The following is a 27,038-nucleotide window of genomic DNA, read 5'->3' as shown; positions in this document are numbered from 1 at the left end:
GTGTTCCCTCACTCTTGCTATTTATACTTGCTTATATGAACATTTTACTCTTCTCATAGATTCAGTTTATGCTTGATATGGAAGTTAACGTATTTACATACTTCTGGAGCTGTGTACATTCTGTATTACCCAATTTTTCTATGTCTCCCCTTCCTGCTTACTTCTACATTCATTCTCGCCAGCTCACCGCTGTGAGGTTTTCGATCGTTTCGACAGGATGAAAGGCACGCCGCTTGCTCACTTAGAGTCAAATCCGACGCCGAACTGCGTCCTCTCGCACTTGGAGGCAGCCGTGAGGAAGGTCTCGAACTGCGCCGTGTAGGCGGCGATCGCTCGGCCGCGGAGGACCCCCGAGGAGGCGCCGGCGCTCGTCTCGAACGAGTCGAAGAACGTGTAGTCGCACAGCCCGTCTTCGGGAAAGATCGCCGTCGGCCTCGTACGGCGTCCGAACACGCAGATGAGAGGGGCGGCCATCGGGGGCACTGCGAGAAGTGCGACGAGGCGCGGGCAAGACGGGCTGCAACTCCGTCGCGCGCTGAGTAGCCGACGGGCTGGGCCAGTTGGTTCACATTGAAAGTCGAGAAAGCCAGCGAAAAAAATTTGAGACGCAAACACGGTGGAACGAAGGGACAACACAACGCTGGGCTAGTAACTGAGATGTCATGTCATGACATGTCAGCTGACAGATGACAGTTGCTGGTGCAACGTTGTGGTGTCCCTTCTTTCTGTCATGTTTGCGCCTCAATCTTTTCGGTGGTTTTCTCTTGTCTGAATAGCAGACTTATGCCGGTAATCCAGTTGAACTAGCTTACCAAGGCTGTCCCTTGTGATCCCGTCGGTAATTTAGGATAGCGGAACAGAATACGTCTTAACACCAAAGAAATATGAAAAAACAACCACGTAAATGGCGAAAGATACAAGATAGGAGATACTACGAGACAAGAGCTGTTCATATCCGACAGACCGTTGGTCATCGCTTCCATTGAACAGCTTTACCAAATCCTGTGCAATTCTGTCATTATGTGGAAATGCTGCTTGAATTTACCGGGAGACGGGACACATGAATATTACTAGTAATAACCAAAAAAATTATTGCGTAAAAAACGTGAGCAGTCTGATTGTTAATTCCCCCCGTTGCGAGCTCACTGACAGCTATAGAATGCTGTGGCAGAGGACACAGCCGTCTTGCTTCTTTGCGTGCTTGATTGCTTGCTCAATGCTCGAAAAAAGAAATAGCAGTATTCTCCCAATGACAATTGCTTCGCGATAAGTGAGCATCGTTCCAGGTTGCGGTGCTTTGGCTCGCTCTCTCCTCTGAAATGCGTGCGCAAAGGCCGCCTCCCTCGGTCACGCGACCAAGGCGCTGCCTTTTCCTGTAGCCCACTCGTCTATCGCCAAGAGTGCGCTTGCGGCACTACTTGACTTTTGCAGTGCGACGCAACTAAGAGCGCGGCTCTGAGCCGCGCATTTGTTTTTTTACCGCCTTCACCTTTCCTCTCCATCTTTTTCTCCCCACGTCCTTTTCCCCGTGCGGTGCTGTTGAGGTGTCATCCTGTGAGAGACGGTTACGGCACTGCACAATTTTCTTTTCCACAAAACACTGCTTCAATTCATACACAACACAGGCCTCACAGCAGACATATAATACACATATACGCTCCAAGAATTATGCCTTAAGGGCAAGCCTTCATCGCAATAAAAAAAAAACAAAAAATATCTCTTCCATTCTCTTTAGAGTCACTTCACACACACAGATATGTTCCCACGTTTGCCGCACACCCATCGGTGCGTACTCAGTGATCCAAGTCAGCGAGAGCTTCATTGAAGAGCTGCACGTACACCCAGTGCATTTAAGGCGCAGCTCGCTAAAACACTGGCGTGAAAGACGTGTGTTGAAACGCGCCGCACACCACGTGCATTTTTGGCCGAGTCTGCTAAAGCGTCAAGTTGCCGTTCTTGAGGAACCCTAAACGGCGAAGGTTTGGGTCCACGCATCATTGGAGAAATTTAAAGGTTTTTATTTGTCATTGTAGAATGGCACATTCCGAGTGATACATGCCTAGTTACCCAAGTTGGCGTCAAAGGCCTTATTCGGAGAGCGGCACATACCTTTCGCCCTATGTTGGCACGAATAGGTTTACTGCAGACCAAGTGTCACATAGCCAATGCTCCAAGTCGCGGTTAAAAAGTTACTGACGTTCCACTTTGTGAACGCGGGTGACACGCAAGCGTATGGGCGCTATAGCGCACACGAAGCTATCTGCCCTCGGTGCGCCTAAACGCCTACATTCTGTCCACGTCGCAGATCGCTTTCAAGACCGCCTCCCCGATTTCCTGCCTTGCGCGCGAGAGATAGAGCCACCATCGTTGATTATTCGCTTTCGATACGGCGTTTTTCATCGATGAATTGTTTATTAGAAATTTTTGCAGGGCACAAGGTTGAAACACAGTTATCTGCTTTTGTAGGACTCTATTTTAATGTTTCATAGGTCGAACTAAGTTAGAAACAGAAGTATATAAACGTTTGATAAAGTATAATCTTGAACTTGTTAAAGACTAAATATAGTTCGCACCAGTGGCTTTTGAAGAGATAAGCAACATATGTTATCAAGTGGCATTTAGTTGCGGAATTATGATACATGGCCCTAATGAATACTCTGTACAGTACAGTTAAAGAAGTAAGAAAAATGTAAAAAGTTAAAGGTGAAGTCAAACTGAAATATGTACGAAATTGCAATATGCACAGGGGAAAAGAAAATTACTGGTATAGGATTTCAAGCAACATTCACTTTTTTACAAAACAAAGCATTGAAAATAGGCTGGTATGTTTGGGTGAAACCAACGCCTTCTTTGAACTGCCACACAAACAGCAAGCGAGAATAGGTGCTCGGACGCTATAGATGTGCTAGAATCGACATGAACTCTTCGCTATCTCAAGTACATTAGAGGTTGGATTGCGCAACATTTTGACGAGACACACAGAAGAGAAACACACACGACAGAGCGCTACTTGCAGCTATCGTTTTATTCCCTTGTCAGTGGAATAAATACAGGAAGATACTCAGGGGGCGAGGGCGTTAGCGACAAAAAAAAGAAACAATAATAAACAAAAACAAAAAAGGAGGCGTGTCGGTGTTACCTAAGGAATTGTATTTATTTAAAGCAGCAGAAGCCATCAGAGGGACGTTTGACTGCCGCACCAGTGTCTGCTTGTCTAAAGTAAAAAATTAAGCTAGGAAGTTGTGCGCCAAATGGAAACTGGATCATCTGAATAAGCCTCTTGATAAAAAGAGAAAATTAAGCTTACAAATGTTCTTCACTGCAAAGACTCACAAGGTGACCTGCCTGCTTAGGGTAACTGCCACTGCTAAAAACACCTGGCAGTTGCCGGTAGCCTCGTTCCTGCAGAGCAGGTTAAAATTACTGGAAGTTGACGACCCCTTTTGAATAAAAAAAACTCTGAGCAAGCTATTGCGTTCCTACGAGAAAATTCTGACAAGGGGTATTTGGCTTACTCTTTAGACGTCAAAGACTTCTTTTACTCTATTCCTCACAAAGAGCTCTTGCTGTGCATTGAACAATGTATTGACAATTACGGAAACGTTGCATTTCAATATGATTCACAGATGCATGTTGAAACCTTTTTAGAGTTGTTGTCCACGTATTTAAAATCCACCTACTTGTCTTAGAATGGGGACAGTTTCCTTCAAAAACAAGGAATATGTAAAGGTTCGTCCATCGCACCGATTCTGAGTGACCTGTTCCTAGCCAACATTGACAGAACCCTAGCGGCACACCTCATGAATTTCCGGGTTGCTCGTGTGTTCAGTTTGTTGATGATTATTTAGTTTTAGTGGACAACGTTGATAACAAGAATCAGTCGCTGTTGACACACCTTGAAAGAATTTTCAGAGAGGGGCTAGAGCCATTGGTGATCACAAGTGAAAAGCCAGACGGTGGAGCAGTTAGGTTTCTTGACTTAAAACTATGTCTGAGCTCCCGTCATTGTTGTTGGCAATACGAACCGCGTGCAAATAAGCCTCTTTTGCCCTTCGAATCTGCGCATTCGAAAATTGTAAAACGAGGCATAGTTATGTCATGTTACAGAAACGCGTTGCAAAAATCGTGCCATCATAGCATTGCTGACAGCTTTCGGGAGCGAACGCGCAGGCTCACGGAGGCAGGTTATCCTTTTCATGTATTAGTACCTGTGGCACAATGTTTGCTCAAGGAAATCGGAACCAGGGTACCGTTATCTGGGAAGGAGCCTTGCGGTCCAAGCACACGAGAAAAAATAGTGGTGATGCCATACATTCATTCAGTCGCGCACCGAGTAAAGAAAATTGGTAAAAGATTCGAGGTAAAAGTGGTGTTTTCCGCACCGGAAAAATTGCTGAGCATGTGTGCAAAGGTAAACCCAGGTGCCACACAGAAACAAGGCTGTGAAACACAACGCAGAAAGAAGTTCGTCGACTGCGCTGAGGGAGTGGCATATTCCATTCCACTTCAGTGCGGCAGAAACTACATCGGACAGATTGGGCGATGTTTAAACGAAAGTTTAATGGTTTCAAAAACAGTCGCCGGACACCTTGGGATACATTGTAGAGATTGCGGATGTCGGCCATTCTTTAAGAATGGTAAGATTGTGAGCAAAGATGGCAGCCAAATAACGCGAGAGATAATCGAAGCCGCTGAGATTGCGCGTTTGGGAAGTATGTGCGTGAGCACGCCCTCAGTCTCCCTTAGTGCAAAGGAATTAGATTTCCTCACGCGCTAATCTGAAATTTCGTATCCTGTCCTTTTTTTTTGCGATGTCGAGTGCAGCAAAAACGATCACATGACAAAGCGGGCTTGGCATTGGTAGATGGCAATGTTTGGCAAAACAATTTTTGTTTTTTGTTTATTTGTTTTTTTTTGTGTGTCGCCCCCCCCCCCCCCCTGAGTATTTTTCTGTATTTATTCCACTGACAAGGGAATAAAACGATTGTTGCAAGTAGCGCTCTGTGGTGCGTGTTTCTCTTCTTTGTGTCTCGTCAAAATGTTGCGCAATCCAACCTCTAATATGCTATACCAACACGCCAAGTCGTCAACCTTGGCAAGTCAAGTACATGCTACCAACCGGCGCGCATGCTGGGCCCCGTCTTTAGTGGACTTGGATTGGCACGACGATCAAAGACTGGGCTGCTATAATATGCCTTGAATTACGAGGGCATTCCAAGCCTCCGGCTTTGGGTGGCTTGGTGGCATGAAAGAAGGGAAGCGCTTGCACTTGGCATCGCTAGGAGCTCGGAAAAAAAAAAAGACAGTCGAAAGTTGCTCTAGCACAGCCGCGCAACAGTCAATGCTAGTGCACCGCCATTTCAGTACGACTTCGAAAATTTCGTGCCTCTCGTGTAAAACTATCAAGAACGATTATTTGAGCAGGTATAATCGGTCAAGTTGATTAAATGAAAGGTGGACATGTATCGATGGAGATTAATCGTTTATTAATTCATCCATATTGCCAACCCTAACAGAACCCGTAGCTACTGCCAGAGGAAGTCAACCCAGCTCGACTCCGCTTAACCTCTTCCTCCTCGGTGACGCCACCTGGACTTTCCTCTAGGTGGCGTTGCTTTGCCGCGAGCAATGCAATCTGCCCAGAAGTAGGTTTTGACACCACTGGCCCCCTTGAAGCCGTCGGGTTGAGGGAGAGCAGAGGGAAACTAAAAATGTCCGCAGTAGAGAGTAGTAGGAGCCGATTGAAGTATTGGTGGAAGTAGGAAAACGACGAATAATGGAGGCGCACAAAAATAAAGTTCACAAGGAAAGTTTGGTTATGGGAATTGTTGGTGCTTTTTTTCGGTTCCTTTTTTTCCCCTGTTTTAACATACGTAAAACAATAAGCAATATAATAAGAGCTTGGTGGCGCCACCCACCACCCCGTTCCAAATGGGATGCTAACAGCATCCATCCATCCATTCATCCTCAGCACGCTAGTTCGTACTTTCTCCAGCGCGCGATTCTCTTCAATTCTAGGCGCTTACTTTCCTCGGGGCTTCAAACAGAGATTCTCCAATTTTACTGGCTGCCTATGTACGCTTGCACGTAGAAGTTTATTGTCATTAAAGAGCAGATTATAACCAGTCCCGCAACTATAGAGACCGATGTCGCCATGAAAAAGATTAGTTCTAAAGCGGCAGACATGTACACATTGCTATATAATCAGTGTGCTTTGTTGTTCCGATGGTTAGTTTCGATCCCTCTTTTCTCAACACAGCAGCGTGAGGCACTCCCCATTCGACTATGAACTACACAGTGATGCCCGTAGGCGATGAGATGTTAGAGACAACAAGATCAATATTTTATAAAATGTAGTTGTTATTCTTCACAGCGTTAAAATGAGCCCTGCCCTGTGTGTTCCTGCCTTCTGTATTCGTCTTACTGCGCTGCCCCTTCAAGATGGTCAACCATCAGGTTTGAAGGAATATTCAGAAACATGGATTAAAATAAATGGGCGGCTAAGCTGCACAAGTATATTTACCTGAAAAGCTTGGACACAGAACGGAGGACGAGGTCAAGAAAGTTGGCAACCAATACGGCGTAATTGAAAAATTGAAAGCGTAAAGTGACAACCAGGAGCCATGAGAAAGAAACTGAGGGAAACAGAGACAGCGAATTGGATTCTAAGAATGGAAATAAAGAAAGACCATGAAGAATTACAAGAACGGGAAAAAAGAAATTAGGATGGAACATCTGCACGATAACGCAAAGGGGAGTTCCGTGCTTTTTGATGCTCGGACTGATTGCCTAAGGACAAAGACATACCAGGGCACATATTCGGAACAACATGAAGCGTGTGTATGCTGCAGCGAAATTTCAGCGACCATTAAGCACATCCTAACGGAATGCAAAGTGATTCACGCAGTGAGACCCGTAGGTAGCGTACACCTTCCTGGAGCGCTTCGATTTACTGTGGGCGGAAGCATAAAACGGTCAACAGTCGCGATAAGCTAGATACGTTTAGAGTATTGCCGGTAAAAAAGCAAAAAGTAAGGAAGAGATATATAGGACCGGATTTGTTGCAGGCACAGGTAGCAGTACAAGGTATATAGATAGGTTTTGAGCAAGAAAAAAAAAGAGTGTTATGGAGATGTATACAAAAACACTGGACTGACAGACTTGTTTAGCATACCTGATTAAATCAAGCAGGCTAAGTGACTATATGTAACCACCCTGTTTCAAAGAGGAAGCCAAAAATTATCACCCTTGACATCATAATTGATGAAGGTGGCATCACGGGAGCTAATCGTATTCCTTTCAAGTTTTCTTTTTGTAACTATTTTTGTGTCTGTCCTGCCTGCATGTACACTACAGTTACCTATAAATAAGATAGCCCCGAGTTTAGGCAGACCCGTATGCAGGAGACAGCCGGTACTACTTCGAGCACCACTTCCTCAAGGAGCAGTTCGGAACACCGTGCAGCATTTGCGCACTAAATGAATAAATAATCCACCCACCATACTCCACCTGTAAAGCCCATAACATCACCCATGACACATAGTGCAAATAATGGCACAAATAAACATGTCTAAAAGCATGCTGAATGTACATGTATGAAAAACATTTATGAGGAATCAAGTCTGGTTACTATCGAAGAATGCTTCGATAGTAACTGGAATTGGTTCTTCGTAAATGTTCATGGCTGAATGCCGGAGTTCCCTACCAACGGTCATTGGTACGTGTTCAGTGCTAACCTCGTGACAGTGACGAGCGTAGATTTTCACTACAATATAGTGCGATGTTACCAAACGGCGACATATCAATTTCTCTTTTGTTTCTGAAATAAACGAATTCATTATTGTGTAATGCCTTACAACTGGTTCAGTAAGCGAAATGAGCAAGAAATACTTTTTTCAATTACTTTCATAATATACGCCACCTTAGAGACTTAAGTATTCTAAGCGAGGTATGTATATTAATATTAAATGTGAAAATTATGGAGTTCGGTGCCGTTTACATTGATGCAAGGAAGTTCCTATACACAGGGCGTCCTATTTAGTAAGGTGCATTTATATTCGTGTAGATGATAAAAAAACTAATAATGAACATAAAAAGCGTGATTATATAATAGCTATGCTTTGCCATTTTTCTTTTATTACGGCGGTTACGTTAAACGAAAAGGAAGATACCACCTCGTCAAGTGCATGCGAAAACCAGCAAAAAAGTTTTGGATGCTTGGAAAATAACTTTCGGGTAAGCACCTATGAAAGCGTTCCATTTTTCAACTTTCTGGAATGTTAACTTATCTGCTAAATACCGGCTATCGATATCTAGGCGTGAGCTTGCTATGGGACACTGTGGTAACGGGGAGGGGACCTCATTTCGTGGCCGGACACTTTCTTTGCCTTGGTCCTCAGCGAATACGTGAAGGTAGATGCAAAGGTGCCGCTCAGTTCTAAACAAGCCAAGACGCTGCGAATTCGTCGTTACAGATTCTGCTTCATCAACGGTTCGCCACAATTCCTTTCGTACGGTATAAGGTACTGTAAGGGGCAAAAAAAAAAGGGGGAAATAGAGCAGCGTGTCTCCTACGTTGCGGCGTGCGGCTAGGACAAAGACTCTTTTTGTCGGAACTGCTTATCAGCAGAAATAAGCAGGCTCCCTTACCATGAGGTGCAGGCGTTGTCGCTGTAGATTGCCCTGTTATAGCATTAAGTTGTGTAGTTGTTGCCGGCTGCTTAGACCCTGCTGGCCACGAGGCTGTCGAATGCATCCGGGTTGGCTGTGGCGCTTCTGGTGACGTGGCCGTAGGTAAAGAATCCGTTCGAGGTGTGGGAGATGGCTTCTCTCCGTTCAAACCTGTGTAGATATTATTATTTAAAAACATCACGTGTTGCTGCTTTGAATACACTAATAAACCGTGAGCTTCCGTTTCGAGAATCATTACAGCGAGCCTTGTCGCATTTGACAAAATGCTAAAACTTTCAGTCATTCCACGAATTGATTTTTGACAGCAACCAGTTAAAATATTTGGTTGTATCGAAGTGTGACGAAAACAAAAGACTTTGCAAAATTTTTCGGGCAGTCATGGGCTTCTGTACGCAGAGACACTGCATTGATGTTGTTGCATTTATGTAACTAACTCATGTAATAATTGATGCGAGCATTTAAATATCCGAAGAGATCTGTTTTCGGCTAGCCCTTAAATGCCAGAACATTGTTCATTGTACGAACGTCTACAGAAATAGCGGGAACAGTTGTAGAATTTGATTAATAGTCTAAATTGCTAAATTTTATAAATGTTGCGACTTTGAGAGAGGACACTTTTCTTCATTGCAAATGTTCACCGTTGCTGGAGAAGGGCCGAGGCCAACAGCTCTTGAAAACTGAGATTTATGGCGGTTCAACATGGTTAAGTGTTGCGGTATAGCCATAATAATATTTGAAATGTTCTTCCAGTTTAGAGAAAACATTCATTCTTATGCGTTGTATGTGCACCACTTTGGCATGGAACCAATAACTACTAAAGAAGATGGTAGAACGTACAGCGAGTGAAGTCCGAGGGAGACTCGTATTGGTTGTTGATAAAGCGGAGTATCTCCTTTAGGGTGTGTATCCGGTGATATGGCCCAAGGCCACAGGCCTCGGCGCCATCTCCGTGTTCAAGGTTATATGCGGCTATCCCGTACTTGGCACTGGTAAAGAAACGCTTGCACAAGCAAAGCTGCGACCGAGTAAAGAGCAAATGATGCAATCAATAAGTGCCCATTGGTATAAAGCCCATTATCATGAGCTCTCAGTACTAGCGCTTACACAGGCATAAGTCGATCCCCAAGTGTGAAAGGTGAAACAAGCAAAATGTAAACAGAGGATACATTAAACGCTTACAGACAACACTTGCACACGTAAATTTTTTGAAGGCGTGATATTCAGAATATTGCTTGAATAAATATGGGTTAATAAGGTAATACACCTAAAGAGTGAACGGAAACAGAAAATGTCTTGTTCACCGCGATTCCATGCATTTGTTCACCGCGATTCCATGCATTATTTCGGTATTACACATGCTTGCTAACGCTTTCGTGTGCAGAGGTGGAATATGCTAGTTGGCAGTGCCTAATGTGGCATCTAAAAACAAGTAAAATCTATTTCAAATTCTTTAGGCGCGGCATTTGGGACTGGAATGGAGGGGAAAAATAGCAAAAGCGAACGATAGCGATACATTGAACGGGAAGTGTTTGCTGAAACTGTTGGCTGCTGGCGGTGTTCTACGAAACACCGCTCGCAGTATAAGTAGCGCTACCTATTGAGAACGAGCACGAGACACAGGAGATGTTGTAATTAAATACCTCCACTCTTGCGAGTGATCGCTCTGATTAACGAAAAAGGCGTGTCAACCAAATTCAACGCGAAAGGAGATGAAGTCCGCGATGTATATTGGATATATATTTCCACGTACGGAAATTGTGGCCATAAACACGACTCCTTGACAGTATTGCATAATGCGCATTATTCTCTTTGCTTCATTGTCAAAGTCTATGAACGGTTTGGACCCCTTCCTTTTGTTTTCTTTAATTTATACCGAGTTTTCTCATTCGAGTTTTGTACGTGCATTATGTAAGTCGACGTTGTCTTTTTTCACACTGGCTTCAGTCGACATGTCTTTCTTTATTGACCACATTGCCGGGTGGGCGAATCTCGGAGAGTGTGCAGTCGATGGTTTAACGTTAGTAATATCGACACTACTGGCGTTAATTACTCCTGTACATTAGTTTTACCTACTCTTCGACTAACTATCGCTTCTTGTCTCGTTGAAATGTAGAACTTTACCCGCTTTGAGAGTGGCTATTGCATTACAAGGTAATAAAATTTTCCCTTTTCTTAGACGTTATATACATAAATACCAAATTCCACATACGCCAAACCCGTATCAAGAAAACGATCTTGAAGGCTATGCTTTTGCAGACAAATGAGCCGCAAAAAAATGTGGGAACCGAAAATGCGCCTGGCTACCGTGTTTTGCACATCACCTATAAAGCTTGATGATACTTAAAGACCCTTCATAGTTATCATATGAAAGATCACCTTTAAAGTTCCTCTTCAATGTCTTTTTATACGTTACTCCCAAGCGCCAAAGTAGCCTCATAATCATGACGCGTTCTAAAGACGAGACCTTTGCTATGAGGTTTATAGAGTTTCTCAACTTTTTTGCGGCTGCTCTGCCATTGTGATTATTTGTCTGAGCTCTCCTTCTTCATAACAATTCTATAAAAACTACAAGACAGTTTGGTTTATGTAAACGCTCTTACTGTTCAATTATCTAGTGCTTTCGAACAAAACTAAGCTATACCACGATCTCAGATAGAAAAGGTATACGGTACCTAAGCAAAGCAGATAGTGCGAAATTATTCATCAGATGCAGACGATCAATGGCTCATCCTTCACAACTGTCGATAAAGAATGCGGCATTGTGCATTTTCGCTCTCCCACCGACAAACAGCGATTGTGAAGCATTTATTTATTACTTGAGCCTTTGTCAAACTTTTGTTCAACTTAGGGTCGCATACTTAAAGTGTTCTTTCGCATTGGAGCAAGAGAGTTATATCGTCTTACCTGCAAGTCAATTTCACGAAAAGTAATGCACTTAGATGCCGGGCCGCAGCTGTTGAGATCTCGAACCTATCTTGTATTAAGCCCTGTAGGGAACTGCATCCTTTCTAGGAATTTTCGCGAAAATAGCTTACAGAAACACGGAAACATTTCACGACACTGACGTAAATGTTAATGGCATTAAAGGAATAATGTATTCGCTATATTTTCAAAGATTCCCCGAAGTTACAGAAAATTTTGTCCTCTCTAAGACGAGTAGCGACTCGGCTAGTTCAGCGCCCGCCTAGCGCTTGCTAAAAAATCGATGCACGCAACGCTCCGTAACGCTCGGCCGACTGTATGCGCACGCTGTCGTTTCCTGATCCTGTTTTGCCGATTCCCTCGAGCACAATCGTCATGATTTAATTTGGTCGTTTAGAAAAGGTATTGAGGAAATAGAGCATTAAGGGAAAGTTTGTGGTTACGAGAGAAAAGAAAACATTACTGCTCAACAAAACCGTGTTTTTATAGGTATACTCATCAGTTCATGTAGAAAAGATGTAACTACCTAGCCAGATAAGTCTATGAGGTAATAATCAAATACTTCAAAACAATGAATGTGCATATAACGTGAAACATCATTGTGATTTATGTACCCTGCAGTTTTTTCCCCCTCGGCGTTTGCACTAATGTTTGCCCATCGAGTGCACGAGGACCTTAACGTTTGTGAATGAGCTAATCATTTTTCCGCGTGCCTAAACACTCAAGGCATGACTGCTAATACGTTCGTCTTGTCTAGAATTACAGACGATTCAATTTACAATATTTCACAGTGGATGCAAATGAATGCTAAATACTTTTATTACAAAAACAAAAACACATAGAGCGGCGGATATAAGGCATAAAAGAAACGCCACGCTGCAAAACACAAATAAAATGGTTATCTATTTTAGCAGAACAGATAAACACAAAATGTCGCAACGAAGCTGGAGCGGTAATTTTTAAGTGTCGCTACAGCGTGTCAATATATAACGAGTGGTTCCAGTCTAGCAGTTTTTGCATGCATCAGTTCGCTAATCTGTAGATACAAATCAACAATTTTTTCAAACTCCCGGAGTTTGTCGTGCATGTGTTCTTTGGCGTGATCAATAAGGGGAAATACTGAACTTTGCAAACCATCTAACGCAACGCTGCGCAAGTGATGTCAGCTAAACCAACGGAATTCATCCGAAACGAACCGAATTGGTGACGTATAGTAGGTTTCTATAGCCTATGAAGGACAGCTAATGCTTTTTTTTCGTTCGAAACACTGACGAAACGCTTTTTGTGTCTAACAGGAAATGAATGATTGCATCATAAAGTACATCCGGAAAAATTATTCACTTACCTTATACCGCAACCCTTCGTCATCGTCGTATACAAAGAGTCTTTCCAGTGTCTTATTGTATGCAACCTTCGCGTGATCTACTGGGTCATTGTAGACTGCGCTGAAATTGGAATTCTTGCAGACCTATGACAAAGACAATGCGCAAAAATGTATATACGTGCACAACATATTACATAGGGCTTCTTCGATAAAAAAAAAGAATGGGAACTTTCACTTCAATATGAGAGTGGCTGCAGAAATGTCAGCAACCATAGTTCAATGGCTCACTCGACTAAAAAAAAAAGATATAAAAATAGATGAACTTTTTTGCGGCGCATATGCAACAACGTTGTCAAAATATGGCCGCAAACACCTTTTTCAGAAAGTTTTAGTTTTTGGTGAGCACAGCAGTTCAAATAAAGTTAGAGCAAAAGAGTATTTCTAGAAAGACTAGCGAACTCAATATTTTGATGCAACAAATCGTAACATGTACAAACGTTAATTAGATAATGTGGTTGATATGTGACTGTAAATAAAGCTACACACAAGTGCTTTTAGCACAACGAAGTCACGCACAAAAATTGTAGTGCATACAGTTTAAACCAGTGGAACGCCTCCTATTTAGACACCCAAAGACTTGTCAATGAAAAAAAAAACTGCATTTTGTGGCTGACCCCTAAAGCTAAACAAGTTTATTATAAAGATTTTTTCAAGAAAAACACATTATGGGTGGTTTATCACAGTCATAGCTTTTTCTGAAGTTTAATTATAACATATTAGCATACACAGCAACAGACTGCTGACCTTGTGAACAAAATGTAGGATGTGCCAGACTATTTATTCAAAACTACTGTAGCGACTCAAACAAAATCAGACACCGGGGTATGAAAACAAAACGACCAACAAGTAACTGGGCTACAAATTTACTTACGACGCTGTCTAAATTCGCATCTTAGTTACACATGTTCGTATCACAAAGCATAAGAAATTGCAACTAGATAAAAGCAAAGTAATTAAAAGCTTTTTTTCAAGTAAGCCATGTGTTTGTTGCCTATAATGGTGTTCATTATTACCGCGCTCTGCGGTATAAAGTTTTACAGGGAAGTGGTTAGTGCAACGAGACGCTTAAAAACTATATACCAGTTTTCAGTGTTTTCCGAAAACCGATAACACTCAAGAAATTGATTTTTTTGAGAAATTTTGGAACTGTTAAGAGTGATATGAAGCAAAATTTTGAAGTGTGTGTGGTAATTCAGGGCTACATCAAAGTTGCCAAACCCTCCTTTTTGGCCTGTTTGTAGGTGTTGTATGAAACGCTTGCGAAGCTTGACACGATCGCTGCGAAGCCGTACTATTGACACGTGCACTTGTTCATCGTTTTTATGAGCACCGCATTTCACACACTAACAACTTAACGTTACCGCTGAGAGCAAGATGCGCCTGCGTGACTGTTAGATTACCAGCATGTTGGCGGTGATTCTGTCTGCTGTCTATGCTCTCACCGGACCTTATGTAATCAGACTGTATGCGTGACGTGAATAGTGTTATACTTTCTGGCAGGTATGGCAGCGCCAGCGTGGAAACTTCGATGAGTCATGCACAAAAGTCGACGCCCCTGACTCGCAGAACAGATTTCGACGATCGACGAACGTGCTCCCCGCTATCATTGTGCTACTTGTTTTGTTGGGCACAACTTCGCCCAGTGAACAATTAGTTTCGAGATCTCTGTCGTGTAACTGTGGTTGTTCAGCGTTATTACTACAACAGGGCACCTCGTACAGATGTTTTTGCGTTCATGTACCGGAAATACCGTCAAGCCCACACCCCAAGGAAACACCGACATTTCCCCGGACATCAGGCTACGAAACATAGGTCCAGAGCATGGACGTCTACCTGAGACGACCAGGAAGAGCGTGACCAAGTCAGCTAAGACTAGGACGGACCGAGGATCACTTGCAGTGAAGAAGGAAAAAGTCGGCTTCCTGATGAGGGGCGCAAAGCAAGAGCTCTTCGTCGTTCCGATCCCCGCTGAAGACCGCAGTAGAATTTTGACAGAGGGTATGACAGATGAGAATACTACGGAAATGCGCGCTATATGCAGGTCTTGTCAGCTAACTTTAGCCAGAATTTAAAAAATATGCGAATGCCACGTAGCTTGACAGCACCAAGGTAATGTTCTTACCGTCGCTCCGAGGTACTCAAATTATTATTTCTTTATTCCGCCCAATCAGATAACTAGTCTTAATTAATTATTTACTTCTGAAATATTATAATTAGATGATAAGTGTGAATTAGAACATTGTGGAGCGACATGAAAAACTCCCAACGCAGCTTTCTGTTGCTCAATATGTGCTACTTTAAAGTTTGTCCGAGCGTGAAAGAAGCCCACAAATGCACGCAAGGTGCCTCGAGCGGCCAGTCGCGCGGCAATACCGTGTGCGAAACACACGGTAATACTACGACGAGTTCCAATCTAGGTGCATTAGTCGAACGTACGTAAAAAGTAATTCGAAGTAACGTCGGACAAATACAACCTTTTTTAAATATCTCCCTTAAGAATGCTCAAAAGCGGCATTTGTGGGCAAAGTTTTGAGCGGAGGACTCTCATGCGGGAAATGTTTTAAATTATGAGGCGTTAATAAAGGCAGCAGAAATTTTGGATGCAACTACCCTAGAGAAACAGCATCGCTCAATATTGTGCTGTGATTCTGCAAAGTCGCACGATTTTCTTTTTGTTTCTGCTTCTTTCTTTTTTTCTGAAAGAAACCCAATCACCAACCTGACACACGAGTTCTAAATAGAGGTTGCTAAATTAGGCATCACAAGGCCTACGTAACTAATAATGCCAACAATGTTCGAAACAGAAACATGAAAGCAATAAATATGCTGATACTACTAAAGTGCTGTTTCAAAACACGAAAGCTTCACTGGTTGATACAATATTTTTTAATGAAGGTAAAGATGGTCGAGATTTCCATTTTGAATATAAGACACGTCTTCATTTTTTTGCAGAAAACACAGGTTGTACCTGTCCCGTCGAGATTTTTCCACCATAATTTCAAACCAACTCGATAAGTAACTCACCAAAGGCAAGCTTCCTATCTGGTCTTCTTCAATGTAGGCGCATTTTTCCAATATGGAGTATTGCCCGGGTCGGTCTTTAACTTCAGGATCAGGCTCGAGTGGCTTGTACCATCGGCCGAACATACCTACTGAGACAGCCATCCTTGCAGTGACGCGCAAACTGTACATTGCCGTCACTGCTTCATGAGCCGTCATCTGCAATGATTGTAAGTGATGAGATATACGCAGAAAATGCACACCTATACAAATGGAGACACCATGAGGCGTAGGAAAGCGAATTAAACTAGACCCATCGGGAGCACCTCACGTTCACGAAGGAGCCTTCTTGCACTTTGCTTGTATTGGATTGTGCTCGTGACGTAAGAGACGATCAAACCCCGTAACTTTACGGCAATATCATGAATTCGAAATTGGTCAGCCACTACGATAGGTTCGTTATGCCTTACGACAACTGAGCACTTTCTTTCTCGAAAACCTGACTGCTGCTGTAGAGTGCTTGCAACACTGAAGTTACTTCACGTGATGACGCAGGAGATGAGATAATGTTCGAGTTGTAGAATGTATTTAAGACCTGGCAGACGCAAGTAAATCGCTAAAAGTACCGATTTAGTCATGAATAAGGTAACGTTTACTATCAAAGAGCAGAATTTTTAAGAGCGCGACACAACATGAAGGAAAGAGGCACAGAACGCTGACTCATGGCATGTTGTCCAAAACATTGCTGTTTGACAAGATGTACCAACCGACCAAAACGAACGCCCTAGTAATATTTATTGTATCGATTCCTCCCTGTTGGGGGACGTATTCGATATCTAAAAGCAATAAGAGCTTCAAATGAAGGTGCATAGTACGAACACAGAGAAGAACGCCAGTTTCGAAAAATTTGCCGACAAATAAAAAACAACCAACACTTCACTTTTAAATTAAGTTTCCAAATGCAGTCCGTGAAAGCGGCTCTTTTGGATAACTTCGATTAAATCTGCAAGCATTTCTGCGCAAGTTTCCAGACAAACTATTTGAAAACGATAATTTTTATTGTATTTTTAATAAGCACAGGCGCATTCAACACTATGCTTCGACATTGCTGCAAATGTGTACCTGCCATAAATCATTTACATTTTAATGATCTTTCATCTCTGTAAATCGGTAAGATTATTACTTTTGCTAAAAACTAATATTCACGTTTATTCAATGTCTGCAGCCGCTAGCAAACGTTGGCAAAACAAACGAGAATTTTCCAATACACTGTCTCCAAAAATATTGCGTCTTCCTTGAAACGACTTGCAGAATATTGAAATGTAAATGTAGGAAAATACAACGTTGAAGGTTGACATAAACCGATAATTTTTACAACGATAACAAACAAGCACGAAGGCAAAATGACGAAAATTAGGCATAAAATAATGCTGAAAGGAACGATTATTTGCACTATGTTTCAGGCTATTATGGCCAGAGGAGATGCTATTAGGCACAGAAAGGAAAAGCCTGGCGTAATAAGTACGGCATAATGTTGCATTGATTAAAATTATATAAAGTATCTTAACGTTTATGTCCGGCATCACTGAACCTCTGAACTCTTTGATTCTGTTGTGTTCATTCTGATACCTATTGTGGACGTTTCAGACAGAATCGTAGGTATCATATTATTGACAGATAATAGACTAACCAATTTTGAAAGCAAAATTGCAACGACGTTTATTTAGGAAACCTAGGAAAGAAGTGCAGTAATTACATTGAAATAATAGTAGGTTACGCGAATTTTGCAGAAGGTTTATACTGACGTGATGCTTGTAAATTTGCAGGAGACAATGAATAAAAAACAAGATCCACTACAAATAATTGAGGCAAGTCCTCGCTTAGCCGAGAAAACAAAAAGAACGAGCATGACTAAGTACTGAACATATTCCTACTACAATTAAAGTGTGCTCTCAAATTCTAAGTTTTGCCGGTGAAGCGAAATATTATATGAAGACAGACCAAATGCTACTTAACTTTCTTCCCAGGAAAATAATGTTGCTGCAAATAAATTATAATAATCGCTTGTTCATCTACCACAAATAGCATTTAGAGTTTTTGTAAAATCCGGAAAAGGCGAGAACATTGAGCGAAGTTTATTTTCTAAAAAAAATATTCAATCTTCAAAACGCCTGTAATATAGATTTAGGCATAGAAAATGTAAATAGCAGAGTTCCTCCGGATTTTTTTGTAAAGCGTTACACATAATAAGCCTACGAATGTGACACAAAATTGACTCTTAATTGTTAGGTAAAGAACACTTACCATTCGCATTCTGTATATAATGCATTTGAGTTAAAATTAGGCGTAGTGGATGGTTCTGTTGAGTCATGGCGGTGTGAGGTGGTGAGAAAAATATCCTGACATTTTTGTTGCCTTTGGGAAATTTGTAAGCACGCTTCTTATGAGCTTGTCGCTACCTCGCAACAATGCTACCGACAATTAAAATTAAATTTTATCTGATGCATCTGTTTTACGGCAGCACCACCTCAAGCTCGCTATGCTCACTTGAAAATATCGAAGCATCATTTGCTTCACTCAGACACTCTGCGGTAGGCGAGAAGCTTCCTGTGTCACATCAGTTCCGGCCCCTTCAAGAAGTAATCGCCGTTTTATCCGAAAGGTGATTTCTTCTTAAGAAAGTATTGCACAACTGCGTAAATTATAGTTGGGTTTCATCGGCCGCATAAATTGCAGCTTCGCTTAATAACTATATTAAGAAGCATGGTGCCTCGTGCGCACAGGCAAGGAATAACAGGTTTCATTCGACGACCAAGAACAATCTCTGTCCAAATGCTGGCGTAATGAAGAGTGCCAGCAACGAAGACGAAACATATTGTGCTCCTTCAGGCTTCACCACGTCTCGGAAGGATTTGGCGACTTCCAACCCTAGGCGGGCGGGAATAAAGCGCTCTTTAATGCACCAGCTATCTCGGCTTGCCGGAAGTTCTGCACCCGCCGCAGATTACCTAAAAGAAAGAGTGGGCGGCCCGATGTGCATGCGTTGGCTGTCCGCTCAACCACGTGGACAGCCATGCGCAGCCACGGCGATGGTAAAGGAGAAGAGGCGCGCTCACCTGCCCCGCCCCGATGCCATGCGCGCTAGAGAAGACGGTACGTTTCCTCCCCGCTTTCTTCCGTTACACGCGCGAAATTGAGTCGCGCCGAGCGGGAACGCCGCCCCGCAGGCGCGATCGGGGTACAACGCCGCCCCAACTCCCTCCCTTCCACCTGCGGTCTTTCGCGCGACGGAAGACGGCGAGTTTCTTCCCCGATTTCCTCCCTCGCGCGTGCTAGATTGAGTCGCGATCATCCGTTTCCCTAGCGCACTTTCACTCGACTCTACAGAATAAAGGGGGAGAATGGGTTTCCTTTGTAGCGATTGCTACGAACGGGTGGATGTCTGATGTTCCCTTTATTCATTACTTCTCTCGACCTTGCGGGTTTCCGCATAACTACTACGACTCTACAGAATGTTGCACCCGCGACTGTATTATTGCCCTTGAATGTTATACGCAACACCACAGCGACGGTGACACCGATGGCAAGAAATGCGGCTGGAGTGTCCCTATAGCTATCGCAATCAGAAAACACTAGAAGCGTACGCGTAGCGTCAAACTTTGCCTAGCGCGCTCAATGCTGCTGAGGTAACCAACTCTGTATCTCAACACGAGATGAAGTACAGATCTTGAAAGAACCTGCTTCATGCCGAACAATAAAAAAAAACCTTACACCTTGAAGCGTGTCTCCGCGGTCTTCACCTTCCCGCGTCCCCCGACACCATTTTTTTTCGAAATGCAAAAACTCTGCGACGAAATTGAGTTGGGAACTCGCCAAGATTGGACATGGGGAAAAATTAAAAAGTAACTAGCAATTTGTGGGAAAAAACATTTAGCGTCTCTCTGCCAACATAAATGACGAATTTGCCTCCTACCTACTATAACAACAGTAATTCATAGATATAACTCACGAGACTGTAGTAATAGTCGGCGGTTGGTGGGACGTAGACAAATGTTGGCGGAACGATTCGGCAGCCTCCCATTTCCCGATCCTGTGAGAAGAAGTGGCCTATTGACACGATGATGTCCGGCATGTAAATTGATCTGCAAATGGACATTCCACACAAGAAAAGCAATTATTGCTTAAGCACAGCTAGTTTCACGAATACGTAGAGTTACTCTGCTTAGGGTGTTATCCCAGTGTAAACTGCGGCTGCCGAGGAAAACTTCCTGGCTTCCGGTATGAGTCGCTCCTAAATTAGTAACGCAACACATTTATTAAACTGCTCTTAGATTATACTGCACCAGCAATTTACTGCAGCATTGTTGTTCAGTGCAGGATTGTGGTGCGTAACACACAAAAATTGTACTGAGAATCGCTCACGTAGGTTGGAATAAAATAAATGTACATGAATACGGATATTGAAGTGCTGCTTCGAAGTTTTTTTTTATGTGTCGTCCATGCAGGCGTTGAAACAAATGTAAAAAATAGCAGGATCACCTGAAACTTCATCAAAATGCCTGTCTGCCGAAGGTCGTGGCAACATAAAACACAAATGGTGACTGCGTTTGAATATTGGGTATTCGTTACGGGCACAACAAACAATGAGAATGTGTGTCTTCAGATTGTCCTACATTGCGGGAAAGGCTAAACATGTGAAAGTTCGTAAATTTAGACGGGTCTCATTCTCAGCGCTTCACTACGGAAACAAATGACAATGGCGCGGAATTGCCGCAAGATTTTTATTGTCTGAGTAAATTGTCATCAGAGACAAGCTCTGTGCATACGCAAGCTGTTCACAGGCAATTTCGTTCTCATGTGGAATATCTGCCGGTAAAAACTTAGCGGCGATAGTGATTCTCATCCCTGCCTTACTACGAGAGTTACCACGCGTCATAGGCTATTTTATGGCGCATTCCATTGGAAAAACAGGAGCGGAGGCGAAGAGCCGAGAGGAGCCGAGCTGTAGAGCAGTGAGAGTAAGACCGCTTGCTCGCCCATTGATACGTGCCATGCTCTGCGAGAGCAGGTGCGAGGGCAAATCCGTATCACGTGACCACATTGCTTACTTTCCCGCCGTGATTATCACGTCAACTTCGTTTCTCAGTTGCTCCTTCTGGCGCGCACTGAACCAAAACCACCGAAATATGAAATACATGCCGCGTTTGCCGTCACGTGACTTCCTTCGCCCTCCACTTTTCGCGCGGAATCGGGTCGACGTCTTCTCGACTGCTCGCAGCGTCGCCAAACTGTTCTGCCGTTTGATCACAGCGCTCCTGCTCCTGTTCGCCCATTGGAACGCCACAGGAACGCAGCTACTCTTGAGAGAGCACTTTGTGAACGTTTCTTAATGCTTCTCTATGGGCCCAATGGAATGCGGCATTAGAGTCCCGTGTGCTTGTACAAGAACTTTGACGATGCACTTGCCTGAAGGCCTTTGAAGCAACTCTCCTCCATTCCGTTGTTGCCAAGGGTAAAGCCAACACGGTGTGCATAGTCCTCATTTCCCGTGATCGAAGCTTAAGGGCCTTTGACACGTGCTAAAATATCAAAGTGTAAGTGTAAGACGGTGAATGTAAATCTGTCAGTACTGAACACTAACCGAACACAAAGCTTCCTTAGCTTCTGTTGAAAAGCACGTTTTGCGAAAGCGACATACTGACGCCTCGAGGTGGTCACATATCAACAAAGCAGCATAAACGGCAATAACTGTTATGAATTATAAATGATTTTAGATGTGTACTCCGTCATTTTACGTCCAATATTGTCTCAGCGTACTGATATTCTACGCTTAAAGGGTTCCAGCTTCCTCAGTACTTATGTCAATGCACTTGAATCACGACACTTCAGAAAATGAAGTCCCAGAATAATATAACAATATTATAATAATAATAGGAGGACTAACGGCATAAGTATTTATTCCTTAGTGAAGATAACTTTTTTTTCGCCGTGCTACTGCATAGCGCTACAGTTTTATAGCGCTGGTTTCTTGAATGTCAGTTGTACTTATCTTGATGTTTAAACGCCCATAACGATCTCATTTTTTATTTTTAGAGATCGCGAAGGACAAAAATATATTTGAATAATTCTATCTTGATATCAGGGCAAACCAAATATTTCTTCTTGGTTTTAGGAGCATTGCATACTAGAGCAAATAAGGTTGGCGCACACAACCCTATTGAAGATGCGTGTGCCTTCTGATGTGTGTGTTTACAGTGTCATTCGTTCGCGAAATGTAGAAAATTCGTGCCAACTACGACCGACTGCAATGCTGTTTTACATTCGCAATGCAAGTTTATCAATACGCTCAACTAGCCTCCCTTGTCGACTTCAGTGAAATTTAAGGGGAAAGTATCAAGTGCAAAGCGTAGAGCGTGTGACTTGCTCATTTTCATTATAGGGAACTCTATCTTGTTCTACTTCTTTCTTTTACTATGCCAAGATTTTGAACTATGCCAACCTAATAATTTCTTTCAATTTGTTAAACATAGTGAGCAATACCGAGCCTGCATGGTTACTGTTTTGCGTGGTCCCATTGTGCAAAACAAAGATCCACTAAATATATTATTTGGCCTACCTGGTATAGCTTTAACATAACTAGACATACATTTTTCCCAGCGCCAAACGTTTTATGCGACCAGTACAGAGAACCTTAGAATCTCAATTAATATTTGTCAAGAAATGATTTCGATGTATAGTGCCCACAGCCAATTTAATAAAGCGGCGCTTTTTTTGCCTTTTCTCCTGACTGTCCGGCTGTTGTGGCGGTCTTCCCGCGTGTGCCACTGGGTTTCTCGCCACACCACCAGATGACACTCACCTCGGCGCATCTCGGCCGGCACCGCCACGGGCCAGGATGCGTAGTTTGAGCGTATGGCGCGTGCTGTGCATGGTTTCCTATGCGATAAAAATTGTGCTGGGCTGTCGAGGTTGCGTGCTGGAGCTGAGATGGCGTAAATTTTACAATCGTCCGTAGCCTGAAGAGATCGCTTGGAGCTGGCGTCTCAGCAGCGTGCTGGACGCGTATGCAGAAGCAGCACGCAAACACGTGCCAGCAAAATGGCTCCAAAGCATGCGCTCAACGTCGAGGACACCCAGGCTCGAAAGAAGCGTCGCGCGGAACAGGGCGTCTTCGCTACGCAGTGAAACATATTGCAGGCAGCGAACGTATGCGTACAATACATACAAACAATAAATAATTGAATTACGTACAGCCCTATAATTTAATTTAAGTTCAACACTTCTCCCACGATGCGATGTGCCATGCGAGGCAATCATAATACTCAACTCTCAGGGATTATGAACAATGACGCACAAGAAAACCTCAAGCAAACATGTCTCCTTGAGTGCTCTGTGGACTACGCAGACAGACAGCAGTGGTGAACGCAAGGCAACGTTTAACATCAACTCGCCTCTCTCGTATTGGATTAAGCGCTGAAGAAATTACACGTTTGCCGCCACATTCACCGCTAATTATCATCAATCAAAGCAAACAGCACAGAAAGCTTCGCTTACATCGATTCCCACAGCGCGTGGAATCTGCATATTTTTTTTTCTCTTTCACGAAAAAAAAAAAATAGGCTGTGCACTGGCCGTCTGCTTCACTGCGTTTTGCCTTTCGGAAGTCAGTGAAGAATCCTCAGCTAGTTACGCGAACTGTTAAGGCAATAGAGAACCATTTTGTGTAATTTAAACGAGGCATTTCCGTTTATCTCCCCTTCTGTATGGTAAATCCGGTTCAGTGACTCTAACTTTCAATTACCGAATACGCGGTTCCCAGCATACTGTACTTCATCCTGTATTAGACGTTCACGCTTTTAAGGTACCGTTATGTCTGAACCATAGCTGCCGATTTCTTATATCGGTGTCACGCGGACACTCCGGATCGCGATTGATTCATATCGCGCCCAATCAAAAGTGGCTCGTGAGACCGAGATGTTATCATCCGTGTTCCTAGGCCTTTCCTCAGAACTAGTCTTGCGCTGCGCTTCTCTGATTTAAATAGGGGCCCGGCCCCGCAATCCCTCATTGCTTATTTTACTGAGGGTACCTAACGCAATTCGGCCAAGCGTCTTGTGGTTAGCTTGCCAGCTAGGTACGATGTCTGATTTTATTCGCAGAACGGCGCTCGCAGACGTTAGCTCCAGCCCCATTACTACTAAATTCCTCGTACTACATCATATATATGTACGATAAGGCCAAATATTTGGTAAGGGCAGGCTTTCGCTTCTTGTTCTGGATCTCTTTTGATGTCTGTTTGACTAGGTATCCTTCTTGTTTCTGGATACACGATGCCATGCGCATTCCATGGCTTTTGGAGCCATTCCCTGTTGAACTGGCATAAATTTCCTACTATTTCTTAAAATATTTAACCACAGTTCCGCAGTTTTCAATACTACGAATATGCTGCGCGTTAGGTATGGCCTTAGAGGGCCGAATATGAGCACGCAAGGAAGATTTTGTGGGCGCCATTCATTTACTTCTAATTGAAGAAGCTTTTTTCGTGAAGGGTGCCCCAGTTTGTATGTAACTAGCCGTCACAAACTTTCGTCATTTCCGAAGAATGAAACACCACCGGCCAAGCGGGCGCAATTATCTCGCAGAAAGTGGATTAACTGCTGCTCTAGCATCGCGATTGTGGCTACTACCACGAATATTCTGCGAAGTGGGCACGGCTGGTGGTATTTTTCACGAGCGAATAATGATGTGGTAGTGCATGCATGGTCATGTGATACTCTGAAAAATTTTTTTGTGGAGCATTCTTTCACGGGCTGCTTGCTACACCATGCTTTGTTCTTCCAAAGTTAAGAGGAATCGACTTAAACGAGTCCCGAACAACCCCTCGGGCTTTTTGGAAAAAAGAAACACAATCTAAGGATAGCAGACGCAGCTGTGAATATCTCGACCGAATTTCGAGCTCCGCGTAGAGCTCGAACGCGGAGTGCGAAGCCACCTTTTTTTTTTTTTTGTCAAGCGCTTGCTTTTCAACGGAAGCCTGCTCCTGACTGTTTTCTGGACGCTTAAGCGTTCGAAATAAATTACGAAATACGAAATAAGTTTATTTCGTAAAACACGTTGTGGGGCTAGTTGGTGCATAGCTTTCAATAGGTGAAGCGCCAATAGTGACGACACGCAAGAAGGAATACAGACAGGACAACTGCCTTGTCCTGTCTGTATTCCTTCTTGTGTGTCGTCACTATTGGCGCTTTATTTCGTAATATAGCAGATTCCCATACGCGGTAAATATTGGCCAATAGCTGAAATCAGCAAAACAAGGTTGTTGTATCAGTGCGCTCCTTCCTACTGTTGCTGTGTGTATTTATTGACGTTGTTTAATAAAGCAGGCTGAAGTAAGCGAAAATTTGCTTTCGAATTTCGATAATACCTACGAAACACAGAACCTCCTAAAAACGTCTTGAAACGGCTTCAAACGGCTGCAAAAGGCTATAAACGTCTTGGTCTACGATAAGACAGAAAATAGAATTTCTTTTTAACATAACCTAAACACTTCGAATGTACTTGTACATATTCTATATGCAGTAAAACCCACTACTGGGGTCACTAGAGTCTATTTTGCTACAGGCCTTCAGAACGTCCAAGTGAAGGAATTTTTTAGAAATGTTTGTCTAAAACTCCATAATATGCCAGACGGCGTGTTAAAAGTGCGATGGCCGTTGGACGTCGGCATTAACGAACAAAAGACGCTACAGACAAATCGAACTCATAGGAAGCAACCTAATAAGTTGGCTTCATTGTAGAATCATTTCACACTGGAACTTCCACATCGTTTTCAACACGGGGCGCGCACACAAGGCCTGGAAACTATTCTTCTATGCTCACGCAACAGGCGCTGACAGCCGCCGGAACGAAACGCCGGTGTCGCAGTATCACAGCGGTGTCACAGTGCTAGCCACAGCGATGCAATCACTTCGACGCACTCTATGCTTCGGCGGTAGGTAAATAGACAGGCTCTAAATTTGTTAGGCATTTTATTCCGTACTGGAGACACTGGGAAGCAGGAAGATTGAAAAAAAAATGATCGCTAGACACTGATGCTTCCCTACGTCCATAAGAACTGTTGTGTCAAGGCACAGTAAGACCTTCACGCGTGGCCAGTGACAGCAAGCTTCTGTAGTCAGCCAGTGCTCTCCAGCGAAGGCTGGTCTGCTCTGGCAGCGGTGGCAACCATCTTTAAAATTCATGCATGACTACCTTTGCTGCTATTTGTCGCTCTTGCTAATTACACTTTCTGCATCTTTTGTAATTTATTAGGCGATAAAGTTTGACTATGTCACATGGTGTGAAGTAGATGTCTTGCTGCATTTTCGCTTGCAATCACGTTTTATGCACTGCACGAAAAACTCATCGTACAGTGTATGAGAAAAAGTAGCAGCATATGATTTATCTTTCAGCTCCACTAATACGCAACATGCCAAAAGTTCACTAATTATGGGTGGCATGCCGAAAAACTGGTCATAATTTCTGCGTGATGCTATGCAAGCATCTGGCGATACCTTACAAGCGGAATCCACATCAGTAGGTGGAGCGTTGTGGGCAGACCCCGCTACGCCGTATCCTTCGCAGTGCAAGCCATTCAATCAGGAGCGGAAACACCGCAAGGTTCGTGTTCGATAGCCGATAACTGCGGTTCTGCTGAACGCATTGGAAACTTTCCAGGGAGAGAATTTCTGGGACGACTTATTTTAACTTCAAATGCATTTCTCCACTTCGATAAAAGTGGCTCGTGGGTCCTTTAAGAGACTGCGAACTAGCGAACTAATGGTAATCTTGTAGCTCTGCATTCTATTGTCGAATCTTTAGTCCCTGCTCATTCTATAAATACTTGCACATGGCATTTCCAACGAGCAGATTTATCTGTATTTCCCTAAAGCTGACGGAGCAGGTGCTGCTCGCTCTAAAGGATCATGACACGGTCGTTCTACTATTCTGAGTCTATCATTGTAGCGGAGAGTAGAGAGCCCAATATGCTTATACATCCACA

General features: G+C 43.3%; 1 protein-coding gene across 7 annotated transcripts in view; it reads right to left on the bottom strand.

Annotated features, from left to right (window-relative positions):
• Nucleotides 1-27,038, bottom strand: part of LOC135913307 (uncharacterized) — a 568,389-nt gene that overhangs the window by 262,745 nt on the left and 278,606 nt on the right. For all 7 annotated transcript variants that reach the window (XM_070541258.1, XM_065445900.2, XM_065445902.2 and 4 more), the window contains 7 exons: nt 21,464-21,576; nt 20,007-20,139; nt 16,022-16,216; nt 12,959-13,081; nt 9,529-9,706; nt 8,650-8,841; nt 242-482 (listed from right to left, as the gene is read on the bottom strand). In XM_070541258.1, the coding sequence (XP_070397359.1) occupies nt 242-482; nt 8,650-8,841; nt 9,529-9,706; nt 12,959-13,081; nt 16,022-16,216; nt 20,007-20,139; nt 21,464-21,576 (1,175 nt within the window). The remainder of the gene's footprint in view (nt 1-241; nt 483-8,649; nt 8,842-9,528; nt 9,707-12,958; nt 13,082-16,021; nt 16,217-20,006; nt 20,140-21,463; nt 21,577-27,038) is intronic.

This window comes from Dermacentor albipictus, chromosome 6 (assembly GCF_038994185.2).
Source record: "Dermacentor albipictus isolate Rhodes 1998 colony chromosome 6, USDA_Dalb.pri_finalv2, whole genome shotgun sequence".
Taxonomy (NCBI): Eukaryota; Metazoa; Arthropoda; class Arachnida; order Ixodida; family Ixodidae; genus Dermacentor; species Dermacentor albipictus.
Note: the sequence above shows the minus strand (reverse complement) of the source record. Positions and strands in the feature narration are given on the sequence as shown.